Source organism: Schistocerca americana, chromosome 5, assembly GCF_021461395.2.
Source record: "Schistocerca americana isolate TAMUIC-IGC-003095 chromosome 5, iqSchAmer2.1, whole genome shotgun sequence".
NCBI classification, from domain to species: Eukaryota; Metazoa; Arthropoda; class Insecta; order Orthoptera; family Acrididae; genus Schistocerca; species Schistocerca americana.
Genome location: NC_060123.1, coordinates 640,363,454 through 640,383,239, shown reverse-complemented (window position 1 = coordinate 640,383,239; position 19,786 = coordinate 640,363,454). Strand labels below are relative to the sequence as shown.

Below are 19,786 nucleotides of genomic sequence, written 5' to 3'. Positions count from 1 at the left end.
AGCGCTATCCTTCAGCTAGATAAACAGAGTAGCATTAATTGTAATTGCAATACGCAGGTCGGATACATTTAAAGCCATAAGTAAAATAAAATACCAAGCATAAGAGCGTAAGTGACAAGGAGAAAGGAATGATGACTTAAGGTCATATATAGAGGTCAATGCAGCGCAACGCAAGCAGGCGTCAAAGCGAGAATAAGATGAAAATGAAATCGTAAGTAAAACAAAGCAGGTAGTTCTTAATTACGGCGCTTATGCAGACGTACGACGGAAAGAAAAATTAATTGCTAAGTCATAAGGAACAAGGAATTGTTTGCTATATTTCTTCTTCTATGTACTATTATATCTATGTCTTTCTTCTGAATTTGTGTAAATATCCTAACCCGCCTAAACCCTTCCCGTAGACTTGACGTCACAGATTGAGAAATGCGGTTGACGTGGGAGGCTGGTTTGGCAAACGATTTTCAAAAGGAAACGCTTGTACGAAACCGAAAAAAGCTAGTTTTGAAATGTCTTTACTTTTTCTTTTAAAGTCAATCCGAGACCCGAACTGCGATCGCGATAAGGAATTTGAATATTTTCTTGAATGGTGTTTTGTTCTCATGTAAGAGGGCGATCAAGTGTGACTGATCCTCGCATCTAGTAAAAAGGAAATTTTTGTGGAAATGACAGTGATAACTTAAATGAATCTAATGAACAGAAAGAACGATTCAAATGAATCCAAAAAATATATAATTGCTAGCAAATCGGAGAAACTAATGTATTGTGACTGTGAATCGAAAGCGTAATTAGTCTTAGAGAAAGATGATGAATAATGTAAAGCGAAATGTTAAGGTGGTTACCAACAAAGCAACAGAAATCGAAATGGACATGATAATAGAAGCTCTCAATTAGCAAGCTTCAAAGTGAGACAAACTATTTGATCATAAACTGTAAAAAAAATTTGTGCACATAGCAGTGTATAAGTGGAGGCTTAAAATGGTGTGGAAGTCTGCCACAGACATGAAGCAATACGTCGATGTTATAAATGAGTGACAATTTCGTTCACGATGAAAGTGTTACACGTGCAGATATGCCGACGGACAGTGATGCTCCGGTTGTGTAACCGAAGGCGGTGATGTGATTAAGTGCAGTGCATCGAAAACCAAGTGTAAGTGTTATCCCTCCGCACCAGCTCAGCAAACCACAAAATATCACAGCACCATCGACGCAACTTCACTGAACCGTGAATGGAAGGCTGAAATACCGCGTGGTGGCTAGTGAGCGCCTCGAGTTGCGGTTCAGCACTAACAATCAGCCCGTGCCAACGTCCATCGATGCAACAAACGCGTTAAATTTAAAGTGGTGTACCAGCACAGCACTCCCGCTCTAGTTGAACGAAACGGACTTTTCCTTGAAAGCCACTTCCAAAATAAGACTCTTATATGGGTTCACAACATAAAAAAATGTAATCCCCTGAATGAAATGCGGACAGTCAAACCTCACGCGAATAGTGACAAAGTCAGATTCCTATGAATCCCAAGTCCTAAATGTGGTGTCACCGCCAGACACCACACTCGCTAGGTGGTAGCTTTAAATCGGCCGCGGTCCATTAGTACATGTCGGACCCGCGTGTCGCCACTGTCAGGGATCGCAGACCGAGCGCCACCACAAGGCAGGTCTCGAGATACGGAGTAGCACTCGCCCCAGTTGTACGGACGACGTAGCTAGCGATGCACACTGACGAAGCCTCGCTCTTTTGCAGAGCAGATAGTTAGAATAGCCTTCAGCTAAGTCAATGGCTACGACCTAGCAAGGCGCCATTAGTAACATTGCATGTATCTAAAGAGTCTCACTTGTATCGCCACAATCTCCAGATGTACCAAAAGGATGGATTAAAGTTAAGTATTCCAGAAGCTACGTACTTTTCTTTATAGCATTCATTACGTATCCTGTTTCAGACCTCACGCCATCCTGCTTCAGCTTAGCGCGTGCCTTTCGGCTTCCTCTCATTGTGTCTAGGCTGTCTTGTCTAGACACAACACTAAAATTAGATTTAAGCTTAGTTCTTAGACTAATAGGTATTTATATTTTTTGTTACGTGTAACGTTTGTACCTAATGTGCGAACGAGACTCACTCACCAGAGCTGATAAAAAGTTTTCTTCTTTGAGAATGCTAAGTAGCAATCCAGTTTCTCAAGGGATAAGCTTCATCTGGAGAATAATCAATTTTAACTTACCCTATAAATACACAAACAATGAAAGCATAAAAATCATGACAACTAGTGATCAATGGAAGATGGACACGTGTAAGAAATTCCATGTGTGAGAAGAATATGTGTATAAAAGGATGAATGTTTATGTGTTTTCTTTCAGAAGCAAAGAGCCTATAAGCTCTGGACAATAACTTGAGGCCACAAAGATGGTCCTTATGAACTCTGTAAAATGGAATATAATGAGCATAATGTATAATCTCCATTGTAAACTTTGTAGATTTACTGTCTTAGTGTTTTTTAAATTTTTTCTGTGTATCGTTACCTTAAGAATTGTCTTTTGTCTCAGAATAAGAGATCACCATATTTGTGTAATCCTAATAGTCAAATGACAGAAACACTATATTCAATCCATGTAAATCCGTAAAGTACTCAATCCCATAATGTCAACGGCGACATGTGAATCTTGGTAATCTGATTGATTTCCAAGATTCCCATGGAAAGCAATGTTATCATTATGTGATTGCCCTACCATTTTAAATCATTCACTAAGCGAGCAGTCGCTCGGCAACAGCTATAGTTAGCAAATAACGTTGCGAGAACGTAAAAAACTAACGTCGTGTGACGTGACGTGTTTATTGTGGAAGCGCCGTCAGAGATGCTGTGAGCTATTGACTTTGAAAGCCGCTGCACGAAAGGCGGACAAAAGAACATTTTTTACACATTCTTTTGATGTACGGAATATTCTCGATGAACAGCTACTCACTCTTCTGTCTCTTATAATTTGTGTCGGACACGCATATCTTACCTCAGTATTATTATTGTTTAAAAAATAGTATTTTAGTGTAACGTGAAGGTTCCATACTGCATAGCAGTAGATTTACGTGAGAAGCTATATTGTGCGACTTGTATCTGGAAATGTCGAAGGATGAAGTTCGTTATCTATTGACTGCCATAAATTCAGAGTTAAATGGAACTTGTGTATGGACAAATTATTTAGTATAGAACTGATGTCTCACTTCTTCATGACCATACGTATTTAATTTTCTTTTATGTTTCTGCAAAGTTTGATGGTTCACAGTCACGAATTGTTTCGTCGAAATCGGATGGAAGTTGCAAACGGCGAAGTATTTTCTCTGCACCTTATTCTACTGGTAAATGCATGATAAACTTCGGTGCCTTAGAAAATTCATGTTGAGCTATCCAGAAAACAATTATATTTTCAGTAGTCATTTACCCTCTCTGCAAAGCAACTTCCGACTGATCAGACGATTCAACAAGAAACAGCCACACACAGTCGGCGTAAAAGTCCTGACCAGTAATTCAATATATATATATATATGGAAATGAGCGCTTGGCGTCATTGGCCGGGAGACCCCTTACGAGGCAGGTCCGGCCGCCATGGTGAAGGTCTTATTACATTCGACGCCACATTGGGCGACCTGCGCTCCGGATGGGGATAAAATTATGATGAAGACAGCACAATACCCAATCCCTGAGCGGATAAAATCCGACCCAGCCTGGAATCGAACCCGGGCCCGCTGATTATAGCTATACGTTAATACACAAAAGTAAACATATAGTTATAACGTCATCTTTCAGATGTTGAAACACGCCTACCAACTTTCGTTTACGTCGCCCAACTCCCTCTTGCTGTTAATTTTTTTCCGTCATTGTAATTGTGAGAAGAAATAAACACTAAAAAGCTGTACAATACGAGTAGGTAAACAGTAGACGACAGCGGCCTTACTTGGTGACGCTGATCTGGTCCTCCACTTCGACAGTGCCCAGCCTCCGGTAGACGGAGAAGAGCGTCCTGTCGCCCTTGCAGCCAGACCCGCGCCCGTCGATGTAGATGACGACGTATCGCCGGTTGGTGGTGAAGTAACTGGAGATGTCCGTGGTGAAGTAGTCGCCTATACGTTGGGCACCCGGGTAGGCGTTCCTGCATGAGACAGAGGATGTGGCATTGTAAAGATCAAAACATTTCGTTTGGCGTGTCAGTTACAGTGGAAAAACTTTCCCAGTTGTGAGTTATTGAGCAAGTTAAATTTTGTGCTGAATTCTGCTGTTAGCTGGGAAAACGTACGAGTACACCGAGCGAGGTGGCGCAGTGGTTAGCACACTGGACTCGCACTCGGGGGGACGACGGTTCAATCACGCGTCCGGCCAGCCTGATTTATGTTTTCCGTGATTTCCCTAAATCTCTCCAGGCAAATGCCGGGATGGTTCCTTTGAAAGGGCACGGCCGACTTTCTTTTCCATCCTTCCCTAATCCGATGAGACCGATGACCTCGCTGTTTGGTCCTTCCCCCAAACAACCCCCCCCCCCCCCCCCCTGTACGAGTGCAATACAAAAATCATCTGCTAATTATTGGTGTACTTTAAATTTTAGAACTGAGTTGTTAATTCCGTTTCATGCTGACCTCATCCCCGAAACGATCGGGGACTTATTCAGAAATCTGGCGTCCCCTTTATTTCACTCCCATCAATAAAGATAAAAATTCTTTTTTTGTTAAAAACAGTCTTAGTTACTGTATACATGGTTCTCGGGCGAGACGTCGGATGTCATAGTGAAAACTCCACAATATTTCATCAGCGCAACTGGCCGACATCTTCAGGTGCGACGAACACACTGCTAAGGCATGACTAGAGCCCCCTATTTATGCCAGTCTTAGGCAGGAAGTGCGCATGCGTGGAGGCGCCAAATTCGATGGCCAATAGCGACGAAATCGTCGCATATGCACCGATCTTTTTATTAATAGGTGACCTTCATAAATTAGTATGTTATCAAACCCCAATAGACGAACTATAGTAACAGGACGGTAAGTTTGCCGCGGACGCCCAGGTACTGATTATTAGGGGCCCCCACCATACAGAACGCTTCTTGCTGACTGTTCTCTGCTTCAGAATCCTACCATATTTAGAGAACCCAAATTTGTGACATAGTAACAGCATGACGAAGTGTTGTTGTGTTGTCTGTGTGACCAGTTGATTAACTGATTAATAACAGAAATTGTACTGATATTTTAGTGCATTATACACTGTAACATTTAATCACAAATGTTCACGAAATGTTCTGAAATTCATTTTTCTTGTATTCATTGCGTTGTATTACAATACCCTTAATTTAATTTCGCCAACGGCCTTGCCGCAGTGGTAACACCTGTTCCCATAAAATTACCGAAGTTAAGCGCTATTGTACTTGGCTAGCACTTGGATGGGTGACCATCCTATCTGCTGAGAGTTGTTGGCAAGGGGATGCACTCGGCTCTTGTGAGGCAAACTGACGAGCTACTTGACTGAGAAGTAGTGGCTCTGGGCTCGTAAACTGACGTATGATCGGGAGAACGCCCATAGGAGCGTTGCTCTTCTTTTTCTTTTTTTTCTATTAAGGAGAGGTCGGTGTCGGACACTACGTGTGTATGTCCTGCCAAACTGAATTTGTGATCAATCTTTCCAAGCATTTTTCAGCACATAGCAGCCGTACGGCTGTTCTTATTCTGTCCACCAATGGTATTCGAATACAAAATGACATGTTTCGCATGAGAACGATGGCGAAGTAGATGTTCAGCAACACAGAATGCAGCTTGATTTGTTCTTCTGCCTCGGACGTCGTTTCTCGACATGTAACAGTATGCCTGAGAATCACTGCAGTCATGTACAGTAAGCTTATATGTCCACAGAAGCCATTTGTAAAATGTGATGGAAGAGTCAATTTCTGAAGTGGGCAAACATTCTGCATGTCGAAAGTTAGTGTCACTTTGGTGTTTATATTGTACATTACGGATATATTCTTGTCGTTAGATTTTGGACATTATGCAACATTAAAAAGATTGTGATGATGCTTTAACTCTTCCTCAGTTTCTCTTTATCTTCCCCCTTTGCATTAGAGATGTTCATTTTCAAACCTGCTCCAAGTGTGACAAGTGTCCTTTTTTGGTGCTTTTATAGCAAGATTCAGTTTGTGGAAGTAAGACTCATAAACTGTCTTACTAACCGGTTTGTTACTCACATCCTTGCAAAAATGTTTGTAAGCTTCATGCAGCTATGAAAGAATGTAGTATGATGGAAGATACTTTCCCGAAGAATCGCGGCTTGAATAGTGGTAACAACGATATTAATGTAATAATGTGAACACAATGTCGATCACATTGTTATGTATAAGAACGGAATATTTAAGCTTGCGCTAAACCTGAAAAAATAATATAACTGGATATTAAAACCTCGTAAAACAACGCCCTTCAGAATGTTATTCAAATACAACTTGTCTTAAACAATTTTAAGTCTTGGAAGACATTTATGTAAAAGGGTATAAGTTAACGTACGTTCTTCTCCACAACACAAGATAGTGTGCAAAGGTGTATACTTCCGTAAGACCTGGGTTTCACGAAACCACACGCAAAAATATATTCTGCTAGCCTATAACGAAACAACGGCCAGAAAATACCTACAGTTATTTTTGTAGTTAGAATCTTTCATTTAGCTGGCAGTATTGGCGCTCGCTGTATTGCAGTAGTTCGAGTAACAAAGATTTTTGTGAGGTAAGTGATTCATGAAAGGTATAGGTTATTGATAGTCAGGGACATTCTTTTGTAGGGATTATTGAAAGTCAGATTGCGTTTCGCTAAAAATATTGTGTGTCAGTTTAGTGATGATCAGAATAAGTAAAGAGAGAAATGCCTGAGTACGTTCAGTTTTGCTCAGCTGTTTGAAAATCAAATAACGTAAGAGTTTTTCCGGCACTGTCATTCTTAATTTTCAAAGGGGAAGTTTCAGTAGACCGTGCAGTTGCGACAACGCTGTGTCCCGGATAGCGCAGTGGTTGCCGCACTTGTCTAGTAAGCACGAGATCCCGGCTTCGAATCCTGATCCGGTACACATTTTCGTTAGTCGTCACTGATTCCGTTTAATGTCCCGCTGCAGCTGATAGCACTCATCCCCCTTCAAATTACATTTAGTGTTTCACAGCTGCGAGATCTGCGTGCTATCTGTTCTTTCTAAGAAACAGACACCATGCATTAAAAAAAAAAGACTCCTGGACAAATTGAAGATATTCCTTCGGTATCATTGAACATTCTGTAACAATGCGATGATTTAAATCCCTTTGGGTCGTCGGAAGTTCATCTTCGAGCTTATCTCAAAAAAATGGCTCTGAGCACTATGGGACTTAACATCTATGGTCATCAGTCCCCTAGAACTTAGAACTACTTAAACCTAACTAACCTAAGGACATCAACAACACCCAGTCATCACGAGGCAGAGAAAATCCCTGACCCCGCCGGGAATCGAACCCGGGAACCCGGGCGTGGGAAGCGAGAACGCTACCGCACGACCACGAGCTGCGGACGAGCTTGTCTCAGAGAAAAGAAAACAGCGGCGCCAAATCAGGCGAATGTGCAGCCTAACTGATTACGCCTTGACGTCCTTTGCAGCCACCACGAATGAGCTGGATGGGCGCTTTCGTAGCCACTCGCGAATAGATTCCTCACGAAGGAGCTACGCAAACTGGTCACAAATTGATAATCACACAGGTATCGATGAAAACTGCAAAACTGCGCACTCTATGTGACCGATGGATGAACGTGTTGCACTGCAGGTAGGCTGGCACGGATAATAAACAGGGGACATGTCGATACCTGGGTATAAAGTCTTTGCGAATTCCATTCCGTGCAGTCAGTTTGACATTATGCCTCGTAGACAGGTGCCTGAAAGATATACACAGGTTTCAGTATTTGACGGAGGACGTGCAGCTGGGCTCCAAGAAGCTGGTCAGAGTAGTCGGCGAATCGCTCGACACTTGAACGGGAGCGATGTCAGTATTCGACGATGTTGGTAGGAATGGGTGAACCACGGCTACATACAGCGTCAAGATAGAAGCGATCAGGGGCGACAGAGAGGGAGTCAGAGCCACAGATACTTCATTATCATCGATCCGACGAGCAACTGGTCCTTCAGTGACCAAAAGGACCATTTATAGGCGGCTCACAGAAAGGGGCTGAGCTCACGGCGCCCCTGGCGTCGACTCCCGTTGACCTCTGTACACCGACAAGCCCGTCTGCAGTGGTGTTTGGCACATTCTGCCTGAAATCTCATTGACTGGAGTTGATCTGTCTCCAGTGATGAGTCTGGAGGCGCTCTGGGCAGCCTTGGGATACCAACCTGACTGTCGCTCACCATGCAGCCCGCCAACAACGGTAGTCTCGGGTGCCATTATTTTTTCATAGCAGGACCCCTTTGGTTTTCATCCGCGACAGCCTTACTGCACAGCAGTACGTGCAAAAATAAAAACTACTTATGTGTTTGGGGTAAACCATTTTTATTTTTCGACATAGTCTGCTCTTAGACTTATACACTTCGCCCAACTCTGTTCCAATTTGAAACTAAAGCTGTGGGGACGGGGCGTGAGTCGTGCTTGGGTAGCTCAGTTGGTAGAGCACTTGCCCGCGAAAGGCAAAGGTCCCGAGTTTGAGTCTCGGTCCGGCACACAGTTTTAATCTGCCAGGAAGTTTAATATCAGCGCACACTCCGCTGCAGAGTGAAAATCTCATTATGATCTAATTTGTTGATCCCTTGTGAATAAGAGGAATTGTCCAAGTGTGCAAAACAGCTATTAGGTGCTGCAATCACCTACTCGTTTGAATAAAATCCTTGTCCCGCCAGCCATTTCTTCAAATTGAGGAACAAATAGTAGTCCGAGGGACCCAAGTCTGGAGCATAGGGAGGATGTGAAACCAGTTGGAATCCTATTTCCATTAATTTTGCGGCCACAACTGCTGAGGTGTGTGCTGGTGCATTGTCGTGATGGAAAAGGACTTTTTGCGGTCCAATCGCCGGCGTTTTTCTTGCAGCTCGGTTTTGAAACGGTCCAATAACGATGAATAATATGCACCTATGTAATAGTTTTACCCTTTCCCAGATAGTCGAGGAGGATTATCCCTAATGAATCCCAAAAGACAGTCGCTATAACCTTTCTGGCTGAAAGAATGGTCTTCGCCTTTTTGGTGCAGATTCTCCCTTGGTAACCCATTGCTTAGACTGTTCTTTTGTCTCAGCAGTATAGTAATGTATCCCTGTTTTATCAACAGTGACGAAACGACGTCCGCGCGTGATTAGCCGAGCGGTCTAAGGCGCTGCAGTAATGGACTGTGCGGCTGGTCCCAACGGAGGTTCGAGTCCCCCCTCGGGCATGGGTGTGTGTGTGTTTGTCCTTAGGATAAATTAGGTTAAGTAGCGTATAAGCTTAGGGACTGATGAACTTAGCAGTTAAGTCCCATAAGATTTCACACACATTTGAACGAAACGATGGTTAGTCTTGCGGATGCTTCCTGAACAGCTGCAAACCATCCTTGCAACACTTCACACGATTCCGTCTTTGGTCAAGCGTGAGCAATCGCGGAACCCATCTTGCGGATAGCTTGTTCATGTCCAAATGTTTATGCAAAATATTATGTACCAGTTCATTCGAAATGCCTACAGCACTAGCAATCTCACGCACCTTAACTCTTCTGCCATCCATCACCATATCATGGATTTTATCAATGATTTCTGGAGTCGTAACCTCCACAGGGCGTCCAGAACGTTCAGCATCACTTGTGCCCATATGACCACTCCGAAAATTTTGAAACCACTTATAAACTGTTCTAGTCAAAGGTGCAAAGTCACCGTAATTTTTTATCAAGTTTCTCTTTAGTCTCCTGTGGCATTTTGCCTTTCATAAAGTAATGTTAAATCACCACAACAAATTCTTTTTCGTCCATTTTTTGACAATCACTCGACTTCCTTGAATCACACGAATGCCGGACACATAGAAATAGACCAATATGGCTCCTAATTGGTGTGCGTTCTTTACAAAGATGCTACTAACTAAAAATGACCTCGATAAGCGCCGGTGGTGCCATCTCTCGGAATTTGCACGGACTTTTCAAACGGCCCTCGTATGTCGACGATATTCCATCTCCCGTTTTGTTGCCATTCATGCCAAGTTATCCTGGGCTTGCATTTCAGCAAGATAACACCAGCTTGCACACAGCAAGAGTTTCTATTGATTGTCTTCGTACTTGCCAAGCCCTACCTTGTCCAGCAAGTTCACCCGATCTCTCCACAATTGGGAACGTTTGGAGCATTACGGGCAGGGTCCTTGAACGGGCTCGGGATTTTAACGATCCAGACAGAGTTGGACAGAATTTCGCACTATACCGAAATACAAATCCAACAACTATATCAACCAGCGCCAAGCCGACTAATTACTGGCATAAGGGTTAGAGGTAGGCCAACGTGTTATTGCCTTGCACAGTTTATGCCTACAACCTTCCTCTGTAATGATGCAAAAGCGTGGTTCTCAGCTGCTTCGCCCTCCAGCTCGGTGATGTTTCAAACAGCAAGGGGTGAAAACATGAAAAAAAAAGACAGAAAGAAAGAAACAAAGCTCAGAAGATCGCGTGAGCTGTGAGCTGTAAGATGGGCTATTGACGTTGCATTGGCACCAAATTTCGTCACAATTCTGCACAGCGCATACCGTGGATGAGTCACAAGATGGGATCGTCGTTGCACTACCTCTTCCGACATTTCATCCATTTTTCTGAAGCCTCTGTCACGGAGGTTAGAACCGTGACACCAGGCGTTTAAAACCCGCAGTTTTCGTATGAGTGACGGAGGGAAACATTTCAGACACACTGTCGCTCAGAATCGACACAAAGAAGTCTCCTGGTGCCGCATAAAGCACATCAGTGAAACCATCCGTTCCACCGGCACTTTGTTTCGCTGTCGAAAATGACAGTTGGCAGTGCGATGAGGAACAGTGCGACGTTCTTGACAAATGTGGCCATTGCTGCCTCCCCCGGGCATTTCAACCCTACTCTATCAACACTGCCTAGTTGCAACTCGACTGAACGTGATTGCACCCCTTTAAGAGTACTGTGTGACAGTAGTTCTTGCTGTGCTATGGAGGTCTCCTCCCCCCCCCCCCCTAATGAAACATGGACCTTGCCGTTGGTGGGGAGACTTGCGTGCTTCAGCGATACAGATGGCCGTACCGTAGGTGCAACCACAACGGAGGGGTATCTGTTCAGAGGCCAGACAAACGTGTGGTTCCTGAAGAGGGGCAGCAGCCTTTTCAGTAGTTGCAGGGGCAACAGTCTGGATGATTGACTGATCTGCCCCTGTAACAATAACCAAAACGGCCTTGCTGTGCTGGTACTGCGAACGGCTGAAAGCAAGGGGAAACTACAGCCGTAATTTTTCCCGAGGGCATGCAGCTTTACTGTATGGTTAAATGATGATGGCGTCCTCTTGGGTAAAATATTCCGCAGGTGAAATAGTCCCCCATTCGGATCTCCGGGCGGGGACTACTCAAGAGGACGTCGTTATCAGGAAAAAGAAAACTGGCATTCTACGGATCGGAGCGTGGAATGTCAGATCGCTTAATCGAGCAGGTAGGTTAGAAAATTTAAAATGGGAAATGGATAGGTTAAAGTTAGATATAGTGGGAATTAGTGAAGTTCGGTGGCAGGAGGAACAATACTTTTGGGCACCCGAATACAGGATTATAAATACAGAATCGAATAGGGGTAATGCAGGAGTAGATTTAATAATGAATAAAAAATAGGAGTGAGGGTAAGCTACTACAAACAGCACAGTGAACGCATTATTGTGGCCAAGATAGACACGAAGCCCACGCCTACTACAGTAGTACAAGTTTATATGCCAACTAGCTCTGCAGATGATGAAGAAATTGATGAAATGTATGATGAGATAAAAGAAATTATTCAGGTAGTGAAGGGGGACGAAAATTTAATAGTCATGGGTGACTGGAATTCAGTAGTTGGAAAAGGGAGAGAAGGAAATGTAGCAGGAGAATATGGATTAGGGGTAAGAAATGAAATAGGAAGCCGTATAGTAGAATTTTGCACAGAGCATAACTTAATCATAGCTAACAATTGGTTCAAGAATCATGAAAGAAGGTTGTATACATAGAAGAATCCTGGAGATACTAAAAGGTATCAGATAGATTATATAATGGTAAGACAGAGATTTAGGAACCAGGTTCTAAATTGTAAGACATTTCCAGGGGCAGATGTGGACTCTGACCACAATCTATTGGTTATGAACTGTAGATTAAAACCGAAGAAACTGCAAAAAGGTGGGAATTTAAGGAGATGTTACCTGGATAAACTGACTAAACCACAGGTTGTACAGAGTTTCAGGGAGAGCATAAGGAAACAATTGACAGCAATGGGGGAAAGAAGTACAGTAGAAGAAGAATGGGTCGCTCTGAGGGATGAAGTAGTGAAGGCAGCAGAGGATCAAGTAGGTAAAAAGACGAGGGCTAGTAGAACTCCTTGGGTAACAGAAGAAATATTGAATTTAATTGATGAAAGGAGAAAATATAAAAATGCAGTAAATGAAGCAGGCAAAAAGGAATACAAATGTCTCAAAAATGAGATCGACAGGAAGTGCAAAATGGCTAAGCAGGGATGGCTAGAGGACAAATGTAAGGATGTAGAGGCTTATCTCGCTAGGGGTAAGATAGATACTGCCAAAGGAAAATTAAAGAGACGTTTGGAGAAAAGAGAACCACTTGTATGAATATCAAGAGCTCAAATGGAACCCCAGTTCTAACCGAAGAAGTGAAAGCAGAAAGGTGGAAGGAGTATATAGAGGGTCTACACAAGGGCGATGTACTTGAGGACAATATTATGGAAATGGAAGAGGATGTAGATGAAGATGAAATGGGAGATACGATACTGCGTGAAGAGTTTGATAGAGCACTGAAAGACCTGAGTCGAAACAAGGCCCCGGGAGTAGACAACATTCCATTAGAACTACTGATGGCCTTGGGAGAGCCAGTCCTGACAAAACTCTACCATCTGGCGAGCAAGATGTATGAGACAGGCGAAGTACCCTCAGACTAAAAGAAGAATATAATAATTCCAATCCCAAAGAAAGCAGGTGTTGACAGATGTGAAAATTGCCGAACTATCAGTTTAATAAGCATTGGCTGCAAAATACTAACGCGAATCCTTTTCAGACGAATGGAAAAACTGGTAGAAGCCGACCTCGGGGAAGATCAGTTTGGATTCCGTAGAAATATTGGAACACGTGAGGCAATACTGACCTTACGACTTATCTTAGAAGAAAGATTAAGGAAAGGCAAACCTACGTTTCTAGCATTTCCAGACTTAGAGAAAGCTTTTGACAATGTTGACTGGAATACTCTCTTTCAAATTCTAAAGGTGGCAAGGGTAAAATACAGGGAGCGAAAGGCTATTTACAATTTTTACAGGAACCAGATTGCAGTTATAAGAGTCGAGGGGTATGATAGGGAAGCAATGGTTGAGAAGGGACTGAGACAGGGTTGTAGCCTCTCCCCGATGCTATTCAATCTGTATATTGAGCAAGCAGTAAAGGAAACAAAAGAAAAATTCGGAGTAGGTATTAAAATCCATGGAGAAGAAATAAAAACTTTGCGGTTCGCCGATGACATTGTAATTCTGTCAGAGACAGCAAAGGACTTGGAAGACCAGTTGAACGGAATGGACAGTGTCTTGAAAGGAGGGTATAAGATGAACATAAACAAAAACAAAACGAGGATAATGGAATGTAGTCGAATTAAGTTGGGTGATGCTGAGGGAATTAGATTAGGAAATGAGACACTTAAAGTAGTAAAGGAGTTTTGCTATTTGGGGAGCAAAATATCTAATGATGGTCGAAGTACAGAGGATATAAAATGTAGACTGGCAATAGCAAGGAAAGCGTTTCTGAAGAAGAGAAATTTGTTAACATCGAGTATAGATTTAAGTGTCAGGAAGTCGTTTCTGAAAGTATTCGTATGGAGTGTAGCCATGTATGGAAGTGAAACATGGACGATAAATAGTTTGGACAGGAAGAGAATAGAAGCTTTCGAAATGTGGTGCTACAGAAGAATGCTGAAGATTAGATGGGTAGGTCACATAACTAATGAGGAGATATTGAACAGAATTGAGGAGAAGAGGAGTTTGTGGCACAGCTTGACGAGAAGAAGGGACCGGTTGGTAAGACATGTTCTGAGACATCAAGGGAATTTAGCATTGGATGGCAGCGTGGAGGGTAGAAATCGTAGAGGGAGACCAAGAGATGAATACACTAAGCAGATTCAGAAGGATGTAGGTTGCAGTAGGTACAGGGAGATGAAGAAACTTGCACAGGATAGGGTAGCATGGAGAGCTGCTTCAAAACCAGTATCAGGACTGAAGACCACAGCAACAACAACAAGATGGAGGATGGAACCACTATGGACCGTACAGAGCAATTCGACGAAATTTGAACGTTTTTCGAAGTGGAAAAGTGTTTTTATGCTTTTTCGCCACTTCTTTTTCACGCCCTCCTGTGGCGTGATTACGGGCGTAGTGTCCTAAGACCATTCAGTCCGGCAACACTTTTGATGTCACTCATACACCTTTCTTGAGCATGTTAAAAATATACTTCTCAGTAACTTTGACACAAATTAAGTCATGAGGTTGCTCTAGCGCCTGACCGTTAGGCAACTCCTTCGACATCTTAAGCTGGAGTTTGCCTACCTTCAGGTGTTTGAGCAGCCACAAGGCTCAATCGGTGACGAGTGAAATGATAGTATGGCATTCTTGGCCGAGAGTTCCCACCTGGAGAAGTTGGGCCGCCGAGTTGCAAGTCTCTTGGGCGACTTGCGTGGCGATGGTGATGAAATGATGGTGAGGAGAACGGAGAAAATCTCGAACCCGGCTGGGAATCGAGCCCTGGTTCATTGCATGACAGTCAGACGTCCTGTCCACTCAGCTAAGGGAGTTGTTCTACTTGTGTAGACTGGTGTGTTCATCCCTTCCAGAGGGATGCCGCCAACTTATATTTCGCGGAAAGACCACAAAGATAAGGTAAGAGAGATTAGGGCTCGTACAGAGGCATATAGGTAGTCATTTTGCCCTCGTTCTGTTTGGGAGTGGAACAGGGAGAGAAGATGCTAGTTGTGGTATGAGGTACCCTCCGCCACGCACCGTATGGTGGATTGCGGAGTATGTATGTAGATGTAGGCTCAATCCGAGTTTCAGCTCCATATAGCCATCACGCTTTTTTTTTTTTTTTTTTTTGAGAACGCCATCGGTAAAGTTGTGTTTTTGTTGTGTGATACGAAAATTAGAACAGCGGAATTTAGGGCGACGTTATGATCTCAAATTTTGTGTAAAACTTGGGGAACCCACGAGTGTGACTTGAAAAGTTGAAATAGGCCTATGGGGAAAATTTGTTATCAACAGCACAAATTTTCGCTGGCAAAAGTCTGTTTTGGAAGGCCAAGAACACGTTGAAGATGAACCTCTTTCAGAGAGGCTTTCAGATTAAAAAACGGAGGAAAATGTCGAACATGTGCGTGCTCTTGTGAGATCAGTCTGACGTTTAACAACAAGGATGAGGGGTGACCTGCTAAACTTACTCACTTTTTCACCTTACATCAAGTTTTGACTGAAGTTTTGCACATGTGAAGGGTGTGTGCCAAGTGGTGCCGAAAAAACTCACAAACTGAGCACAAGGACAATCGATGAAACGGTTCCGTTAATCTTCTTGAGAGGATCGGCAATGATCACGAATGGTTCAGTTGGGTAATCATAGCTGGGGACGAATCCTGGATTTTTCAGCACGATCCTGAGGCAACAAAGCAAAGTGAAGTCCGGGACACTGGAACATCTCCTCGACTGTAAAGAGTTCGAATGAGCAAATTAAAGATCAAAACAGTGCTGATTTACTTTTTTGACAGTACTGATAACGTGCATAAAGAATTTGTTCCTCCAGGAGAGACTGTCAACCAAATGTTTTACGAAGCTGTTCTTGAAAGGCTCAGGAAGAGGGTGAATCGAGTGAAGCTGGACGTAGCAGACACGTGGATGCCGTATCATGAGAACGCATGTCTCACGGCTACTTCCATCAAGGAATTTTTGACCTCAATAGGCGTTCTTGTTGTTCAGAGCCCCCCTGTTCACCTGATCAGAGCTCTTGTGACTTTTTTCCCGAAATTGAAAAATGTCTTAAGGGACATCATATTGGGACTCTGGAGAACATTAGAAAGAATGACATTAAAGGCCGTACCATTTGAAGCCTTTCAGCGCTGCTACCAAGACTGGGAACAACGACATTCGATGAATAGCTGCCGAAGGGAACTTCTTCGAAAAGGAAAGTATTGTTGTTTGAAAATATAAAAATTTTGGCAGATAAAAAAATCAGTCTCATTACTTTCCTCGCACATCTCTTCCTTCTGTATTATGTGCAGATTATTAGCGTCATAAAACAGTAGCATAGGTTATGCTCATTGTCTCGTGTTTTCTCACAGGTCCCTATAGGGTAAATGCTTGTTTACAGATACAAGCAAATAGGAACAAATTATTTATGCACGGTATCAGTACTGTCAAATAAACGAATCAGCATGAACAAAGTAAGACCATATGGACTATCAGACCTATTGTGTGATTGTATTGAAAAGTTCCTAGATAACAGAACGCAGCATGTCATTCTCAATGGAGAGAAGTCTTCCGAAGTAAGGGTGATTTCAGGTGTGCCGCATGGGAGTGTCGTAGGACCGTTGCTATTCACAATATACATAAATGACCTTGTGGATGACATCGGAAGTTTACTGAGGCTTTTTGCGGATGATGCTGTGGTATATCGAGAGGTTGTAACAATGGAAAATTGTACTGAAATGCCGGAGGATCCGCAGCGAATTGACGTATGGTGCAGGGAATGGCAATTGAATCTCAATGTAGACAAGTGTAATGTGCTGCGAATACATAGGAAGAAAAATTCCTTATCATTTAGCTACAATATAGCAAGTCAGAAACTGGAAGCAGTTAATTCCACAAATTATCTGGGAGTACGCATTAGGACTGATTTAAAACGGAATGATCATATAAAGTTGATCATCGGTAAAGCAGATCCCAGACTGAGATTCATTGGAAGAATCCTAAGGAAATTCAATCCGAAAACAAAGGAAGTAGGTTACAGTTGTTCGCCCACTGCTTGAATACTGCTCGGCAGTGTGGGATCCGTACCAGATAGGGTTGATAGAAGAGATAGAGGAGATCCAACGGAGAGCAGCGCGCTTCGTTACAGGATCATTTAGTAATCGCGAAAGCGTTACGGAGATGACAGATAAACTCCAGTGGAAGACTCACCAGGAGAGACGCTCGGTAGCTGGGTACGGGCTTTTGTTGAAGTTTCGAGAACATAACTCCACCGAGGAGTCAAGCGGTATGTTGCTCCTTCCTACGTATATCTCGCGAAGAGACCATGAGGATAAAATCAGAGACATTAGAGCCCACACAGAGGCATACCGACAATCCTTGTTTCCACGAACAATACGAGACTGGAATAGAAGGAAGAATCGATAGAGGTACTCAAGGTACCCTCCGCCACACACTGTCAGGTGGCTTGCGGAGTATGGATGTAGATGTAGAGTAGTGAACACCGGCGAATTGTCAACGAATGGTCGTTTTCATGTGTTCATTTCTTTTCAATGCAGTGGTAAACTAGGCTCGAAGAAGCCACATCATGCGACTGCACTCTGTGACTTTGCAATCTACGAGCAAGTGATTGTGGCCACTTGAAATCCCACGCTCACAGACGCCGCTCGCGCTGATGTGTCATCAGACGAGGTAGTATCGGTCATCTTTGGCAGCTTGTGCTACGCTGTGCGTTGTTGATACACCCCGTCTCTCTCACGCTACAGCCGCGTCAACACCTTGTGGGTAGCCCGTGCACCTGAAAGGCTCAATTGTCTGCACTCACACACTGACAACGGCGGGCCTCTTCTCGGAGCCATTGGGGTCGAGGTCTGGGGGCAGCAGGAGGCGCACCTGGGCTGCCACCCCTCCCTCCACCTCCACCCAGTCATCCAGACGCCCTGGCTGCAGTCTAGATTTCAACAACTTCCGCAGTTCTTTGCTGTTTGACGTCAGTTTCCTGTCGCCTGTAACACACAAGGGGCAAAAATATACATATGTTTCGTGATTTAAAGAGGAAACCGTACCGAAACAAACTTAGCACACAGATAAAAGACTGTAAAAAGCAATTTAGAATGAATATCGCGATTACAAACGACTATAACTATCTAATGCATAACAAATAAACGATAAGAACTACGGATAATGTAAAGGAAATTTCGAAAAAACTTCACATACTGTGCTGTGCATACTGTAAGACTTTCAGTACACACACCATCAGATTATTTGACTTGTCGCTCTAACGAAGTAGGCGAGTGTCAGCAATATGTCTCGTGGTCTTATCGTGGCGTGTTTATCTTCTGCCGTTAGGTCAGACGATAGAAATACCACTTGCACGCTTAGAGTAGCAGATTGACGGTGACCAACTTTAAACAGAACTTGATTAATTTTCACACAAATTTATTAAAATAATAACAAGCATAAAAATTACTTAACTTGGTTCTGGATGCTATTTACAATTGACAATCTGAAGGTCCTTTGGTATTGGTACGTTAATCTTATTCTCACATATATCTCTGATACTTGACAAAAGTGTCTATACATTTATATTCATGGCTAGGTACAGGAATTTGGTAATCTTATTAGGCGCAGACTGAAACTTGACTATAGACTGGTACAGACAAATGTAGAACTCGTACAGACTGGTACAGACTAATGCAGACTGGTACAGACTGGTGCAGACAAATGCAGACTGACTAATCAGAGGTCTGTACACTCGTTATAATACCTTGTGCATTCATGTATCACTGCGCGAGTGTGATCCGCGAGGAGAATAGGTTCTACATTAGCAGCAATCTCATTGGCTGCGTTACATATTAATACGCGGATCGGCGGAAGCAGAATTTGGTCCATCTCTATGGCAGCGCCATCTCGTAGTGCGGAGATGGACGAGTGCTGTGCCTGTGCTGTTGTGCTTAGTGGGGCGTGCTCTAGTGGGAAAGTAGTGTACGCGCTGACTACGCGGAACTATGTACACAACACATATTTCATAAGTTTTCTGTGTACCTTCCCCTGCACACTCACATAATATCTAAGGGATAATCGTTTTCACAACATACAGGGATAAAGAGGTGCAGGTATTTTTATGTGTGGTAACTTGATATGTGCAAACATCATTGTGAAGGTTGTTTTTCTCTGTATAATACAGTCTTTCCACAATCATATCACAAACTTTATGACCTGATGCCTTCTGCACAGTCATAGCTGCACCACTAAGTGGACTACGGCTGTCAGTATAGACTAACTGTTTTGCATCCACACTTCCCACTTCAACATCCGACCTCCCCAGGGGAAATTAATCATTAATGGCTTGCTCTTTCACATGTTCTTGGAGGTATTAAGCAATATGACTTGCAATAGCTATAATTAACAGTTTTCAGATGACGTAAATACTCATGTAATGTTGATCCAAAAACACAAGTGTTGTCCAGAAAGCAAGTTCCGATCGGTCGCGAAATCGACACAACTGTGAAAACCTGATGAAGCTTTGCACGAATTTGTTGGGTAGTGTCTCTAGTACGACTGTCGATCGCATCACGACGCTCTTTTCAGTTGTGAGCGCACTGTGAGCGATTAAAGGTGCCTAGAAAAACGATGTCT

The 19,786-nt window shown here is 43.2% G+C and overlaps 1 protein-coding gene across 1 annotated transcript in view; it reads right to left on the bottom strand.

Annotated features, from left to right (window-relative positions):
• The window catches only part of LOC124616602 (venom dipeptidyl peptidase 4-like), a 318,997-nt gene that overhangs the window by 69,806 nt on the left and 229,405 nt on the right, over nucleotides 1–19,786 (bottom strand). The window contains exons 9-10 of the mRNA XM_047144923.1: nucleotides 17,973–18,153; nucleotides 3,940–4,134 (exon numbers count right to left, since the gene is read on the bottom strand). Coding sequence (XP_047000879.1) covers nucleotides 3,940–4,134; nucleotides 17,973–18,153 — 376 coding nt within the window. The remainder of the gene's footprint in view (nucleotides 1–3,939; nucleotides 4,135–17,972; nucleotides 18,154–19,786) is intronic.